The sequence below is a fragment of the Pelodiscus sinensis genome, chromosome 3 (genome assembly GCF_052426305.1).
Source record: "Pelodiscus sinensis isolate ZL-2025 chromosome 3, ASM5242630v1, whole genome shotgun sequence".
Classification (NCBI taxonomy): Eukaryota; Metazoa; Chordata; order Testudines; family Trionychidae; genus Pelodiscus; species Pelodiscus sinensis.
In genome coordinates this window covers 106,598,637-106,612,100 of record NC_143054.1, presented here as the reverse complement: position 1 = coordinate 106,612,100, position 13,464 = coordinate 106,598,637, and the positions used below count along the sequence as shown (strand labels likewise).

At 50.2% G+C, this 13,464-nt stretch overlaps 1 protein-coding gene and 1 pseudogene across 1 annotated transcript; one reads left to right on the top strand and one right to left on the bottom strand.

Moving 5' to 3' along the window:
- Nucleotides 1–902: 902 nt before the first annotated feature.
- LOC149524702 (uncharacterized protein F54H12.2-like) lies at nt 903–1,427 on the top strand. The gene has a single exon (XM_089777162.1). It carries the CDS (start codon nt 903–905, stop codon nt 1,425–1,427), a length of 525 nt encoding a protein of 174 aa, XP_089633288.1.
- A 1,905-nt stretch (nt 1,428–3,332) lies between these two features.
- LOC149524701 (uncharacterized) lies at nt 3,333–12,306 on the bottom strand (annotated as a pseudogene).
- Nucleotides 12,307–13,464: the final 1,158 nt, after the last annotated feature.

Genomic DNA, 13,464 nt, shown 5'->3' with positions numbered 1-13,464 from the left:
GTTTCGCTCAGCCATCGCCAGAGCTGCACCGGGAATGGTGGCCGGCAGTGGGGGTACACAGGTGGGGGGGGCCCACGGGTAGGGAGGGGAAGTTGCAGAGGTGCGCACAGGAGGGGGTGGCTGGCCGGAGGGGGCACACGGGTGGGGACTGCCCTCATCCGAAGATCTCCCTTACTGGCTTCATGGTGTGCGACCCCGGCTTTTAAAGTGCCCACAGGGCTGCTGCAGCATGCGCAGCAGCACCGAGGAGCACTGGGCTGCACAATTTCTGACACTGTGGCTGCCAGCAGCTTCTTGCGGGGGCAGGGGGACGGGCTTGCCCTGTCACACCCCTCCTCCTCCAGGAGCCTCCAGCAGGCCCGTCTGCCAGTGTGCCCTGCATTAGGGTATGCCTGGGCACACCTGGCACACCCTGTGAGTATGCCTATGGTTGGACGTTATGTTGGGAGACTTCCTAGTAAGCCAAAGCAACAACTGTTACCCTTACAGGGCCTTTATCAAATCGATTCTCAATTACAGAGATGACACCCTTGCTACACAATTTTCCATTGGACTGTTTTACAAAGATACTCCCGGACACCACAAAAAACTAGAGCTGGATGGCGAGAATCTAGGATTTGCAAGGCTGACAGCTGAAAACAGGGCAGTAGAGTTGCTGGGTCATCTACACAGTGACTTGTTTTTTCAAGAAAAACTTTTGTTGAATGGGTTGGATGTGAAAATTAAATTGACACACAGTAAAGAGGCCTTCTGTTTAATGGGCGATGCGGCCGAGGGCTTTAAACTGCACATTGTATCAGTGTCCCTCTTTGTGAAGAAAGTGCGTGTGGCTCCGGGTGTGTCTGTGGCACGTGAAGGCCCTGTTTACCAATAACACTAAATACCCCGTGGACCATGTGGGAATGAAAGTGTTTAGCATTCCTGCAGGCAGTAGGGTCAGTAACCAGGAGAACTTGTTCTTGGGACAGTTACCCAAAATACTTGTCCTAGGGTTTGTGGATAATGACGCCTTTAGCGGAAGTTACACTAAAAACCCCTTTCATTTTAAACATTATGATATTCATTTTGTGGCCCTGTATGTGGATGGTGAACAGATACCAACCAAACCTCTGCAACCAGACTTTGAGGCTGGACACTGTGTGAGAGAATACATGAATCTGGTACAGACAGCTGGCAAACACATGAAAGATCGTTCTCTTTTAAATGACCGTGAGGAGTTTGCATGGAGTCATACCTTGTTTGCCTTCGATCTCTCTCCTGACCAGGAATGCTCCGACCACTATTCGCTGATTAAAACAGGGAACCTCAGAGCAGAAATTCGCTTTGGGAAGGCTTTGATGGTCACCATCAATACGATCATGTATGGAGTTTTCGACAACGTCATAGAGATAAATCAGAGGAGAAACGTTCTGTTTGATTACATGTGAAGATGAACACCGTGCAGCTCTTACGTGTCTTATCAACAGACCCTTATACAAAAAAGGAATTTCTTGGATATGTTCCCTTGTGATTGCTTCCCTGGTGGTAGGTTATCTCAAAGACCCCTAGGTTTGGTGGTCAACATGCACCCTCACAACGAACCGGGTGAACACTGGCTTGCCTTGTATCTGGAGCGTAACCTCGGAGAGTTTTTTGACTCACACAGGCATCCCCCGAACAGCGCATTGTTTCCTAGAAGCATTATGAAATTTTTAAACAAAAATGCCACCAACATTGTGTTTCACACTAAACAATTACCACCACCCCTCATCTGTCGCGTGTGGCTATCACTGTGTGTTTTTCTTGCATTACCATAGCAAGGGTTTATCTTTTGACCAGATTTTTAAAATGTATTCTAATGACTTAATGCAAAATGACCAGATGGTGGACAACTTTGTAAAAAATAAATTTAAATACTTGGGCATGCCTAGTCTTGCTCAAATCATGTTTCAGCAAATTCAGACATGAGTATCCTGAAATGACTTTCATAGCCATGTTGCTCAATAAAGCACCCCAGGCGAGGGGTTTAAAGACAGCTGATATTTGTTTTTCTTAACTTTTGTTCTTAAAAACAAAGAACAATTCAGGAAAAATACCAAGACATATAAAAATATATATATACAGGGCTCGACAAATACACTTGCCCGCTCGCCTGTGGCGAGTAGATTTTACCAGCTGGCGAGCTGTGCCGCCGCGGGGCAGCCCCGCGACGGCAAGAACGACCCACCCCACACTCCAATGGCGCCGACCCCCATGCTGCACGGGGAGAACGGCGTTCTGAAAGTGGTTTGCGCCGCTTGCTCCCCTGTGGCCACCCAACTGAGCGGCATGCAGGGGGGGCCGAGTCCTGGGATGGGAGCCGGAAGTGGGGGCAGGGCCACATGCAGACATAGGGCGGGGCCAGAGAGTGTGTCAGGGGGAGATGCACCGGCACAAGAGAGCGTCGCATTCCAAAAGGGAGTAGAGGAGAGCAGAAGAGAGGAGGGAGGCAGAGGACAATGGAGGGGAGAGGAGATGGAGGAGAATAATGGAGGGAGAGGGGAGAACAGAGGAGTGAGCTAGAAGACAGTGGTGGGTGGAGGAGAGAAGTGGGAGAGCGGAGGGGAGAGAAGGGGGACGGGAGATGGAGGAGGTCAGAGAAGGGAGGAGGGAGACGGGGAGTGGAGCAGAGAGTGGGGGCAGAAGACGTGAAAGGAGAAGCGGAGGTAGGAAGCAGCCCAGGGCGGGGCTCCTTAGAACCCTTCAAACCCCAGCACCTGGGGGAGCTTGCTAAGCTTCATGGGCAAGAAGTTTAAAGAATCTATAAAACGAATGCCCAAGGCCCTAACTTCCACACACATCAATTTACTACCCTGAGTGATCAGTTCTACTCCCATCTTTTCTTTTAGTAATTGTCTCACAACAAAGTATGCATCGTAACCTTTGGAACTGGGTGCTATGAATGTGTAGTCACGGAACTTTTTGACAATAAAGGTCATAATAAAGTTAGAAAGCCACTCATTGCCCTTAAATTCCCAGGATTTTTCCGGGGTTAGGGACAAAGAAAAAATATAATTGGGTATGTGCAATCCAGTCTCCTGCATGCACTCAAAATCATAAAAAATTTACTTTTCTGATGATTCGGGCTTTTTAAATACAGTCCATAAAACACAGGTGGCTGTCTATGTTTCCAACAATCAAGCCCTTACACTGCTTCCAGCGTCGCCCTTTGCACTGGTGCTGCTTGTCCACGTAAGACTGACACTCATCACACAAAATTTTAGACAGGCATTCAACTTGTTTTTTCAACGCACAGTCTATATGTCTGTCTAAGCACTCTTTGGACCGACAATACAGTCTACAGCTAGGACACCTCAGCGGCACACCCACACTGTCAGAGCATGCTGTGCTCAAGCAGAGGTGGCAATGATACCGGCAAGAGTGGTCGTGACTCTACTCTGCCTGGCAAAACTCTCAATAATTTTTTGTACCAAACAACTTTTTAACATCCAGAACCCCATAATAATGTTCATCATGCAAAAGAATGAAAAAAGTCTTGGAGTACACCGGGCCCCCTGTTTTAAAAAGGCTCCACCTGCCTTTTGCAGCATTAAGCACCACCTGTAAGCTGACTCCTAATTGCTGCTCAAATGCCGCTATATCGCTGAGCTTAACCTTTTTTTGATCTGGCCACCCGAGTTTCTCATGCAGCTTTCTTGCCCCCTCTAACAATTCTGCATCCATAGGTTTATAGTCAGACATGACAGCTAAAAGCCCACCTGCAAAACATAAATTGGTACTGGTATAAGTCAGGTCTACTAAATACTGTCTCTTTTTATGGGTGATTTGACTACTGAGGATAGAATTTAAAACTCTACGACCACCGCCACCCATGTTTTTTACAATGGTCACAATGAGGCGCAACGTCCCATCGAAGTTCAACTCTCTATTACTCTGTAACAGCTTTGAGATCTGATTTAAGAAATCCCCAGCTGAGAGCTCATCTCTAGTTCTTCTGACTGAAAACAAGGGATCAGTTAAATTACGGCTCTCTAAACACAACTGAACATAATCATCAGGACCTATCCTTCCATTAATGTCATCGAGAACTGTCTCCCCCTATGTATGGCTTCAACAACCTGTTCAGCTGAATTTATTTGCTCAAGATTTACAAAACTAAATTCCTCACAATACACTGACCCTCCAAATCTAGGTACTTCATGTTGCCAACTTCTCACTCTTTCCATATACACCTCCAGATTTTCAGGGGTACTTGGGGGTTCCTCTACGGGACCATCAGGGGCATCTGCTACATCTGATGCTATTTCCGAGTCAGAGGGGTCTCTGTGAAAATCATCAGGACTAGACAGGGACCCATCTACAGACTCATCACCATCTCGCAGGTCGGATTCTGCCTCCTCATTTTCAGATGTGTCATTTTGTGAGCCCCCAGTAGGTGGCATCTCTTTTTGGTATTTTTTCCTCATCACCTCTTTAGCCTTTTTTAAAATTTTTGCAGCAATCTTGGCCTGGAACTTTTTGGCAGACACCCATTTATCCGCCAGTGTACCTCTTTTGTTTACACCTTATCTGATGGGAACCCCTGAGGATGCCCCTTTCCACGATTAGTCATGCCTGCTTAGAACTACCCCCTAGAAAATTATACCCTTTGAAGTTATTCATAAGAGTTTTTGCCCTTTTGATGTTTTTTCTAGCCGTCCTTTCCTCTAAACCCCGTGAAATTACAAGCTGCCACAACTCTGTGCATGATTTTTTCAAAATCTTTTCAAAGTTACAAACAGTTGTGGTAAATTTATGAAGGCAAGAGACTAATCCCTAATACATATTAGATTGTTCATAAACACCACCCCCTTCATGACTGGTGCTGGCAGTCAGTGTTTTTTTATTCACAACCCCTGGCCTGTGTCTACACTGGCAAGTTATTCCGGAAAATCAGTCGCTTTTCCGGAAAAACTTGCCAGCTGTCTACACTGGCCGCTTGATTTTCCGAAAAAGCACTGACTTCCTACTGTAAGAAATCAGCCGCTTTTCCGGAAAAGCTTTGCCGCTCCCGTTCGGGCAAAAGTCCTTTTTCCGGAAAACTGTTCCAGAAAAGGGCCAGTGTAGACAGCTAGCTAACGCTATTCCGGAAAAGCAGAAGAAACAGAAAAAAGCGGTTTGGACGCCTGGAGACCCCGTAGGAGCCCTGGACTTCCTGGTAACCGAGCTTTTAAAGCAGTCGCAGGCTGCTGAGCACACGTGGCAGGAGCGTGCCTCAGCCCTGCGGCCTGAGCTCTGCCACGGCGCCCCTGCCCTGCCCAGCCAGCATCAGAAGCCAGCCATGAAAGCTCCTGCTGGTGAGCCCTCTTCACCCTCAGCTGAGGAGGCCCCCAGGGGCTGCAAAAGGCGGGCTCTGTCCTGGACCCCCAGGGAGCTGGAGACCCTCCTGGACCTCTGGCAGGAGGAGGAGGGTCTCCATGACATCTGCTCCCGGTGCTGGAATGTGGGCATCTGGCCCACCACAGACACCCTGCCCGGAACAGCGAACAAATCCGGGCAAAGGTAAAGGCGCTCCAGCTGGGGTACGTCTGGGCTAGCGAGGGCAGGGGGGCAGGACCAGACACCTGCCCCCATTACAGCCGCTGCACGGCATACTGGAGACCCCCGGACGTGCCCATTGACACCTGCCAGTGCTCCCCCGTCGTCCGAACCAGTGAGGCGGGGAAGGGAGAGGACAACGGTGGCGCGGCGGGAGAGGAGGAGGCCAGCGTCGCCACCCAGCAGGCCCCCTCCAGCAGCTCCTCCGAGGCTGGCGAAGGACCCACTGGTGAGTCTTTCCAGTTTGCACTCACAAGGGCGGAGGGTGGGGGGAGGGGAGGGAAGCCAGGTGCCCGGAGGGGGGAGGGGGAGAGCATGTCACTCAGGCCACGTGAGCTGCACGCTGTGTAGCGTTAGGCAGCAAGCAGCACGTGCAACCACGTGCAGCCTGGTGACCAAGCGGCACGTGGCCGCAGCAGGGACCGTGCTGCTCTCACACATTTCGGCAGGACCAGGGGGAAGGGTGGATGCCGGCTGGAACCAGCCAGGGCCCCAGGGACTCATCCCAGAGCCCGCACCTCCGCCAAGGGTGCAGCACGGAGAACGGCACACTGTCCCATGCCTCGCTGTGAGGCACAGCCAGCTGCTCTTGGGTACACCGCAGCGTTACAGTCCAGTGACCATGGCCCCCACCGAGCCCCTCACCTGCTCCTGGTGCCTTGGCTGGCTCCCTGAGGGGAGTCCCCACTGTGGCCACATATGTCCCTGGGCTACCGGGCTTGTGGGAGGGAGAAGGGCCCCTGAGTTTTGCTGCAAGGATGGGACACCCCCTTCCCCCAGTCACTCTTCTGGTTCCGTCCAGGAGATATCCCACGCGATGGTATCTGAGAGTCCAGACCACCTCTGCCAGATGTGCTCCCAGGCACTGTGTGGGGATGCATCTCACTCCCTGTCAAACACCAGTGATTAGCCCAAAGCTTTTTACAGTCTCCACCAGCAGGGAGTTCCACAGGTGAACGCAACACAAGCACCCTCCCGCCCTCCACGGGGCCAGGACACAGACCGGTGCTTACAATAATGGAGGAGGACCCTACTCCAGGGGTGGTCCTCCTTGCAAACATACAACACGGGGGGTAGGGGGAGAACCGAGTGGGCCCAAGCCACACAACTGTGGGGTCACCTGGGCTCAGGGGTGGAGGGCATGCGGTGTGGGGACAGTGGACGGCCTGCCTGACTGACCCATCCTTTCTTCTCTTCCCTGCAGCGGGACCGAGCACAAGACCCTCCAGTCCGGCAGCAGTGGCACCCCCAGCTGGCCAACCCCGGAGGCGCAGGCTCCAACAGTGGGACCAGCTGCTTCGCCGCCACGTCATCGCGGTGGAGGCAATCCAGGCCTCCATTCGTGAGCGCGTGCAGGGGGACCTGCAGTGGCGGCAGGAGGCCTGGGGTGCCTTCCTGGAACAGTGCAGAAGGATGGCCGACTCCATGGCCATCCTCATGACACACTTCGTGCACGCCGTCCATTATGGCATGGCTGCACCCCATGCCCCTGCCATACCTCCCGTAGCACTGCCCATGTCCCCTCCTGCCCCCGCAATGGCCCCTGCTCCTATGCCCCCAGCTCCTGCCCACCTCCCCGTGTGGCCTGCCCCGCATGTGCAGATCCGCCCCAGAAGGAGCGCTCGCAGGGGCCACCCGTACCAGTAGCTCCCTCCCTCCCCATCCCAGTTGAACGTCTCCTCCCCTCCCCCTTGTAAATAAAAGGTCTATTGTTCAGTTGATTCTTGTGTTGGTTATTGTGTTACTCGAGGTAATTGTAAGAAATGATTTGAGATGCCAATTAGCCACCTACATTTGAAAGGGTTACAAACTGTGGACACCAAATTCTGTATTCTATCACCGGGGGTCCCTTTTTAAGTGGTCATTGGTTTGTGGCGCATAAATTAATACTGAGACTTTTCAGTAAAATTTAAACCACAAACTATATTTAACATAGATAACAAACAAGCAAGAACGGTTAAAAGATGCACACTAAAGATTATGTAACATAGTCTAGGCGCAGGGAGGACGATTGGTAGTGTTTCTGGCAACCTCAATCCTTTGGTCCTTCTGGGCCTTGGGAGAGGAACAGCCAGGAGATCCCTCGAAGACGACTGGAATCAGGTATGCTGACTTGAGCCTTCCGCACGAACCCCGAAACCTCTTCCCTGTTCTTCGGGACAGGCGATGGTGGCCTAAACTAAAAAGAAAAACACTAACTACGTCCGACACACCCGACGAACAGTCACGATGACGGCCGATGTGCTTTGAACCGACGCTTTACAATTAGGGGAAGGTAAGAGGAGGGGGTTGGGAAGGGGAGAGGATGGGAAGGAGTAGTCTGGGGAGACCCAGGCGACCCTACTATGGGGCTTGGGCAAACATGTCCACCAGGGCCTCTCTGATGCGCACGGCATCCTGGCGCGCCTGGCGGATGGCAGTTGTGTGGGGCTGGTCGAATGTCTGTGCCTCGGCTGCCATCCATGCAGGGAGGATGTCCTCCCCACTGCACTCCACAATGTTGTGGAGGACGCAGCACATGGCCAGTACCTCCGTTGCATTCTGCTCACCCATCTTGAGACGGGTGAGCAAACAACGGAAGCGGGATTTCAAACGTCTGAAGGTGAGCTCCACCGGATTTCGGGCCCGGTTGAGGCGGTCGTTGAGCCGGGCCCAGTTCTGGTCCAGCTGCCCCGTGTAGGGCCGCATTAGCCAGGGCAGCAGGGGGTAGGCCGCGTCCCCGATGACGCAGATGGGCATAGGCACGTCCCTGACAGTCAAGTCCCGCCGGGGGAAGTAGGTGCCCGCCTCCAACCTGCGAAAGAGTCCGGAGTTGTGGAGGATGCAGGCGTCGTGTGCCTGGCCGGACCAGCCCCCGTAGATGTCCAGGAAGCGGCCCTGGTGGTCCACGAGGGCCTGCAGAACAATGGAGCAGTACCCCTTGCGGTTCATGAAATGGGCTGCTTGATGCTCCGGGGCCCGGATGGGGATGTGGGTGGTGTCCAGGGCTCTCCCACAACTGGGGAACCCGAGGGCAGCGAAGCCGGCCATTGTATCATCCACATCGCGCAGGCGGATGACTCTTGGGAGCAGGACGTCGTTGATGGCGTGGACAACCTGCAGAAGGGTGCAGAGAAACACAAGGGAACACATCACATATGGCAGGGGTGAGTGTGCGCTCCCTTGGCCCCCCCCTTGATTCTCTCTGTCCTCACGCACGCGCGCACACACACACACACACACACACACACACACACACACACACACACACACCAGGGCCCCCCTCGCCCCACGCCCTCCCCACCAGTGAGCCTGTGCAAGGGAGGGTCGGCCCAAACCCCTGTGCGACCCAGCCTGGAGTCTTGGCTGCCCCTGGGCATGGAGTGCAGCACCCTCCCCCCACCCCACTCCCCCTGGGACTTACCTCCATGACGATCACACCGACGGTTGATCTTCCCACCCCAAATTGCTGTGCCACCGAGTGGTAGCTGTCCGGTGTGGCCAGCTTCCATAGCACGATGGCAACCCTCTTGTTCACAGGGATGGGTGCCCGCAGCCGGGTGGTGGCTCTCTGCAGCGCGGGGGTGAGCCAGGTGCACAGCTGCAGGAAGGTCCGCTTTCTCATGCGGAAATTCCGGAGCCATTGCTGTTCGTCCCATAGTCTGAGGACCAGCTGGTCCCACCAGTCGGTGCTGGTGTCCAAACTCCAGACTGGCCTCACCACCCTGGGGTGCTGATGCCACAGGGCCGCCATGGCCTCCCTGGTGAGGGAGTCCAATACGATCGCTGCCTCCTGGTCCATAAACAACAGGCCACCGGCCTGCAGCACGAGCTGCAGGCACTTGCACATCTCCAACAGGGGCCCAAGCAGGCACATGGCCACCCACAGCTCCATGGCAGACAGGGCAGGGCAGAAGAAACAAAATGCAGGAAAAAGCAGTTGGGGGCCAAAGGGTGGTATCCCCAAAAGTCAGAGGGCAATCACCAAACCTGCTAAGGGTGTCAGTCCCTGCCAGAGGTCCCAACGCACGGGAGCACGAGACAAACGGCTGTCCGGCGAGACCCCTTTAAGCACGTGTCTGAACGGCGCTCTGGCCCCACCCCCGGAAAGGTCTGGTGGCCTTTGCCCTCTTCAAAATGGTTCCGGGCTTCTGCTTTTCCGAAAAAGCGCGCCGCCAATCTAGACACGCTTTTCTGGAAATACTTTTAACGGAAAATCATGCCAGTGAAGACGTAGCCCTAGAGTGTGTGCTCTGGGTTTGTGAATGTGGACATTTTCGTTCACAATTTTCTCAGTGGTCGGTGTGGTATTGACCGCTGAGGAACTGGAGTTGCATGTGTGTGTCTGCAATACCCCTGCATGGCATCTGATTTTTTTATTCACAACCCCTAGAGCGTGTGCTCCGGGTTTGTGAATATAAGTGTTTTCGCTCACAGTTTTCTCAGGGGTTGGTGTAGTGTTGATCGCTGAGGAACTGGAGTGTGGTTGATTGTTACCAGAGTCTTTTGTTTTGTCCTTGAATATGAGTTTTGGCCTGTCCTGCAGCTTCATCTGTGCTCTTGTGCTGGTTTGCATGGCTGTTGCTGTTGTTGATGGTCTCTGAGTAAATTCCTGGTTCTTTCCCAGTTCTGGAGGAAGTGTCCCCATGGCTCTGACTATAATGTTGTCAGGAGAGCTGCACATGCCTAATGAGGTAGAGCACATAAAAATGTTAAAAACACCCCAGAGATGTTAACTTTACCATTTTTCTCACCTAAACCTATGTATTTACTTAATAAACAAACCCTCATTAAAAAAAACAGAAAACAAAACACAATAAGCATATATATATATATATACTGGGCTTCATCCATCCATCCATCAGTCCTTGATACTGGTGGATTTTCTTTTTCACGTGTCTCTTTCCTTTTTCATTTGAGTTTGTTTACCTTCTCTTCTAAGGGTCTCTCATTTTGTGACCCTACTGTGAAGCAAACAACATATATTATAAAACACATGAAACAGTCTTGTAAACTTTAAAATAAAACTCATTAGGGTGTTTTTTTTAATTTAAAAAGTGATAGCTTTAAAACAAAGATTTTTATTTTAACCGCTTTTTAAAAAACCCACACTTCTCTTTAGCAGAAGCCCCTGAATCACCCACAACTTAAACACTAAAAAGCCAGCTCTTTTAAGATAAACACTCAATGTAAAAACACACCACATTTTGGTAACCAAACTGCTTTGAAACAAAGCTACTTTTAGCTTAGCCCCCACCGCCGCCTCCCCCAACTCAGAACTGAACGTTTATTTTGAAAACACATTTTGCACAGAAAAAACAACACACCAAACACTCTAAACCAGCAGTTTGCCATCATATACCGTATTTTCCGGCGTATAAGGCAACTGGGCGTATAAGACGACCTCCTAATTTTCTAGTTAAAAGATAGGTTTTCGTCTTATACTCGCCGTATAAGACTACCCCCCCTTAAGAGGCCAACCGGCAGCGCCCCAGCGCCCCTCCGCCTCCCCAGCTTTGCTCCCGGTGTACCTGGTCTGCTGGAGACAGTCCCCAGCAGATCAGAGGCACCGGGAGCAAAGCCGCAGCAGCGGCGGGGTCCCGCACCTCTGAGGCTTTGCCAGAGCAAAGCCTCAGAAGCGCGGCACCCCGCCGCTGCTTTGGCTTTGCTCCCGGTGCCTCTGGTCTGCTGGGGACCGTCTCCAGCAGACCAGAGACACCGGGAGCAAAGCCTCTGAGGATGCCGGCAGCGGGACAGCCACGGCGCGCCTGGGCTGCCCCGCTGCCGGAGCCCCTCCGCGGCATTGCTCCGCGTCTTCCTGGTCTGCAGACCAGGGAGACGCGGAGCAGCTTTTCTCGCCCTGGAGTACACGGGCGGCGGGACCGTGAGGTCCCGCAGTCTGTGTCCTCCGGGGCGAGAAAAGCCCCGTTCGTACCTGCAAGTCGGGGACTGCCTGTATACCCGGCGTATAAGACGACCCCCGATTTTTGGGGGATGTTTTTTAGCATAAAAAGTCATCTTATACGCCGGAAAATACGGGTACTTTAAAAACACACCTGTGGCTGTCACAAACTCCATCACACACACCCCTTCAAAAACTCCCCTAGCAGTTTTAAAACCATTTGCAACAATATAATTTTTAAAAGCAGCGGTGAGAAACAAAATATTTTTTTAAACCACTTATCTCTAGCATAAGCCCCTGATTCAGCCAAAACTTAACCACTAAAGCCAGCTCTTTTAAAATAAAAAACCCATGTAAAAACACACCATGTTTGTAATCAACCTGCTTTGAAACAAAGATACTTTTAGCATAGCCCCCCACCCGCTCTCCCAACTCAGAACTGAACATTTATTTTGAAAACATACTTTGCACAGAAAAAGCAACCCACCAAACACTCTATACCAGCAGTTTGCCAACATATACTTTTGAAAAAAACCAAAACCCCAACTCACAATTTAAACATTACAATTAGTTAAAAGAAAAAAATAACCCACATGCTTTAAAAAAATAATTATGGATAGTTACCTTCTACCACAGGGTAAAGGCATGCTGGCACGGGGCTATTCTGTTTTCCCCCATGTATATTTGGGCCTATGGAATAAAGAACAAGCAAAAACTGAGTTAGTATTATTCCCCACAATGCATCACATCTCTTTGCTACCTATGTAATGCCTTTTTAAAAACAATGTAACAGTATTAAGCCCAACTATAGTTAAAATGGTTTTCCCTTGGTCTGATAGTGAAATACAGCTTGAAGTTGCTGTTTCCATGCTGAACAGATCACACTGCAAAAAAAAAAAAAAAAAAAAAAAAAAAAAAAAGGTAGGTACCATTATTTCATAAGGACAAAGAAATGACAATATAGAATATATATTTTCAGATTGAAACCACATACCTGGTGTTGAAGTCCAACAGCACTCAGGTCAAGATAGCTTCTGTTGAAAAGAGGACAAGCTCCAAACACCTGAGGTTTTTATACCATCCTGATTCTTTGTTCCAAACAAACTTTATTAAGTCTGAAGTTAGCAGGTTTGATTAAATCACCACAACTCTGAATTACTAGATAGTTTAAAGAATTTAAGCAGCCCTCCCAAATGTCCTGCTTTTTTTTTTTCTGAAGAGGGCTGGGAGTTAAATTGTCTGCATATCTGGGCTACTTTGGGGAGGGGGTTCTCCCTTTTTAGTTGAAAATACATTTTGTTTTTTCAGTTTCTCTGGGCCTTCTTACAGCATTCAACAGTAAATCATCATACATAACAATCCTTAATGTTACTGTACCTTCTCCTGAATGAGGGCCCTTTGCAAATATCAATGAATGTTTTTTTAAAAAACGTGTTTCTTATATTTTATTTCTAAATATGAATCACAGGCATAGGAAGCACTATGCACTTACATGTAGGTTTTTAACGTTTGACCATTTTAACAGCAATTGCTTGTTCTAAAGTATGGTGGAAAATTTGAGGACTCTTGAAATATTTCAGATTTGAGTTAGACATTTGTGAATGGGGGGAGGATTTATTGTTTTAATGTTCCTGAGTTGCTTGAAAGAGTGACTTATAGCATTTAGTCAACTCCTGAGGTTTTATTTAAACTGCCCAATAGAGTTTTACAAACACCTAGGTAATATTTAAACTGTCCAATAGGGTCTACAAATTCCCGAGGAGTTATTTAATTAGATATTAATCAGAGCTCACCTATCCCCACCCATCGAATTTAATTACTGAACACTAACCTCAACAAGGGTAAGTGGTCACACCTAACCCTAACCACTGACTAGAGCACCCTGGCTATTCAGTGAGGTGTGGTTAAACCATTGAGTTCAACAGGATGAGCCAGCTCTGTTGTACTCAAACACGTCTGATAAATCCTGGCTATGGGGGTTTGTTCTTTTTCCTTTTATTTAGAAAACAAAACATTTGTGGGTTTTC

What these genes read in the sequence shown, in the direction of transcription:
- LOC149524702 (XM_089777162.1), top strand. Translation starts at nt 903, where the DNA reads ATGAAAGTGTTTAGCATTCCTGCAGGCAGTAGGGTCAGTAACCAGGAG.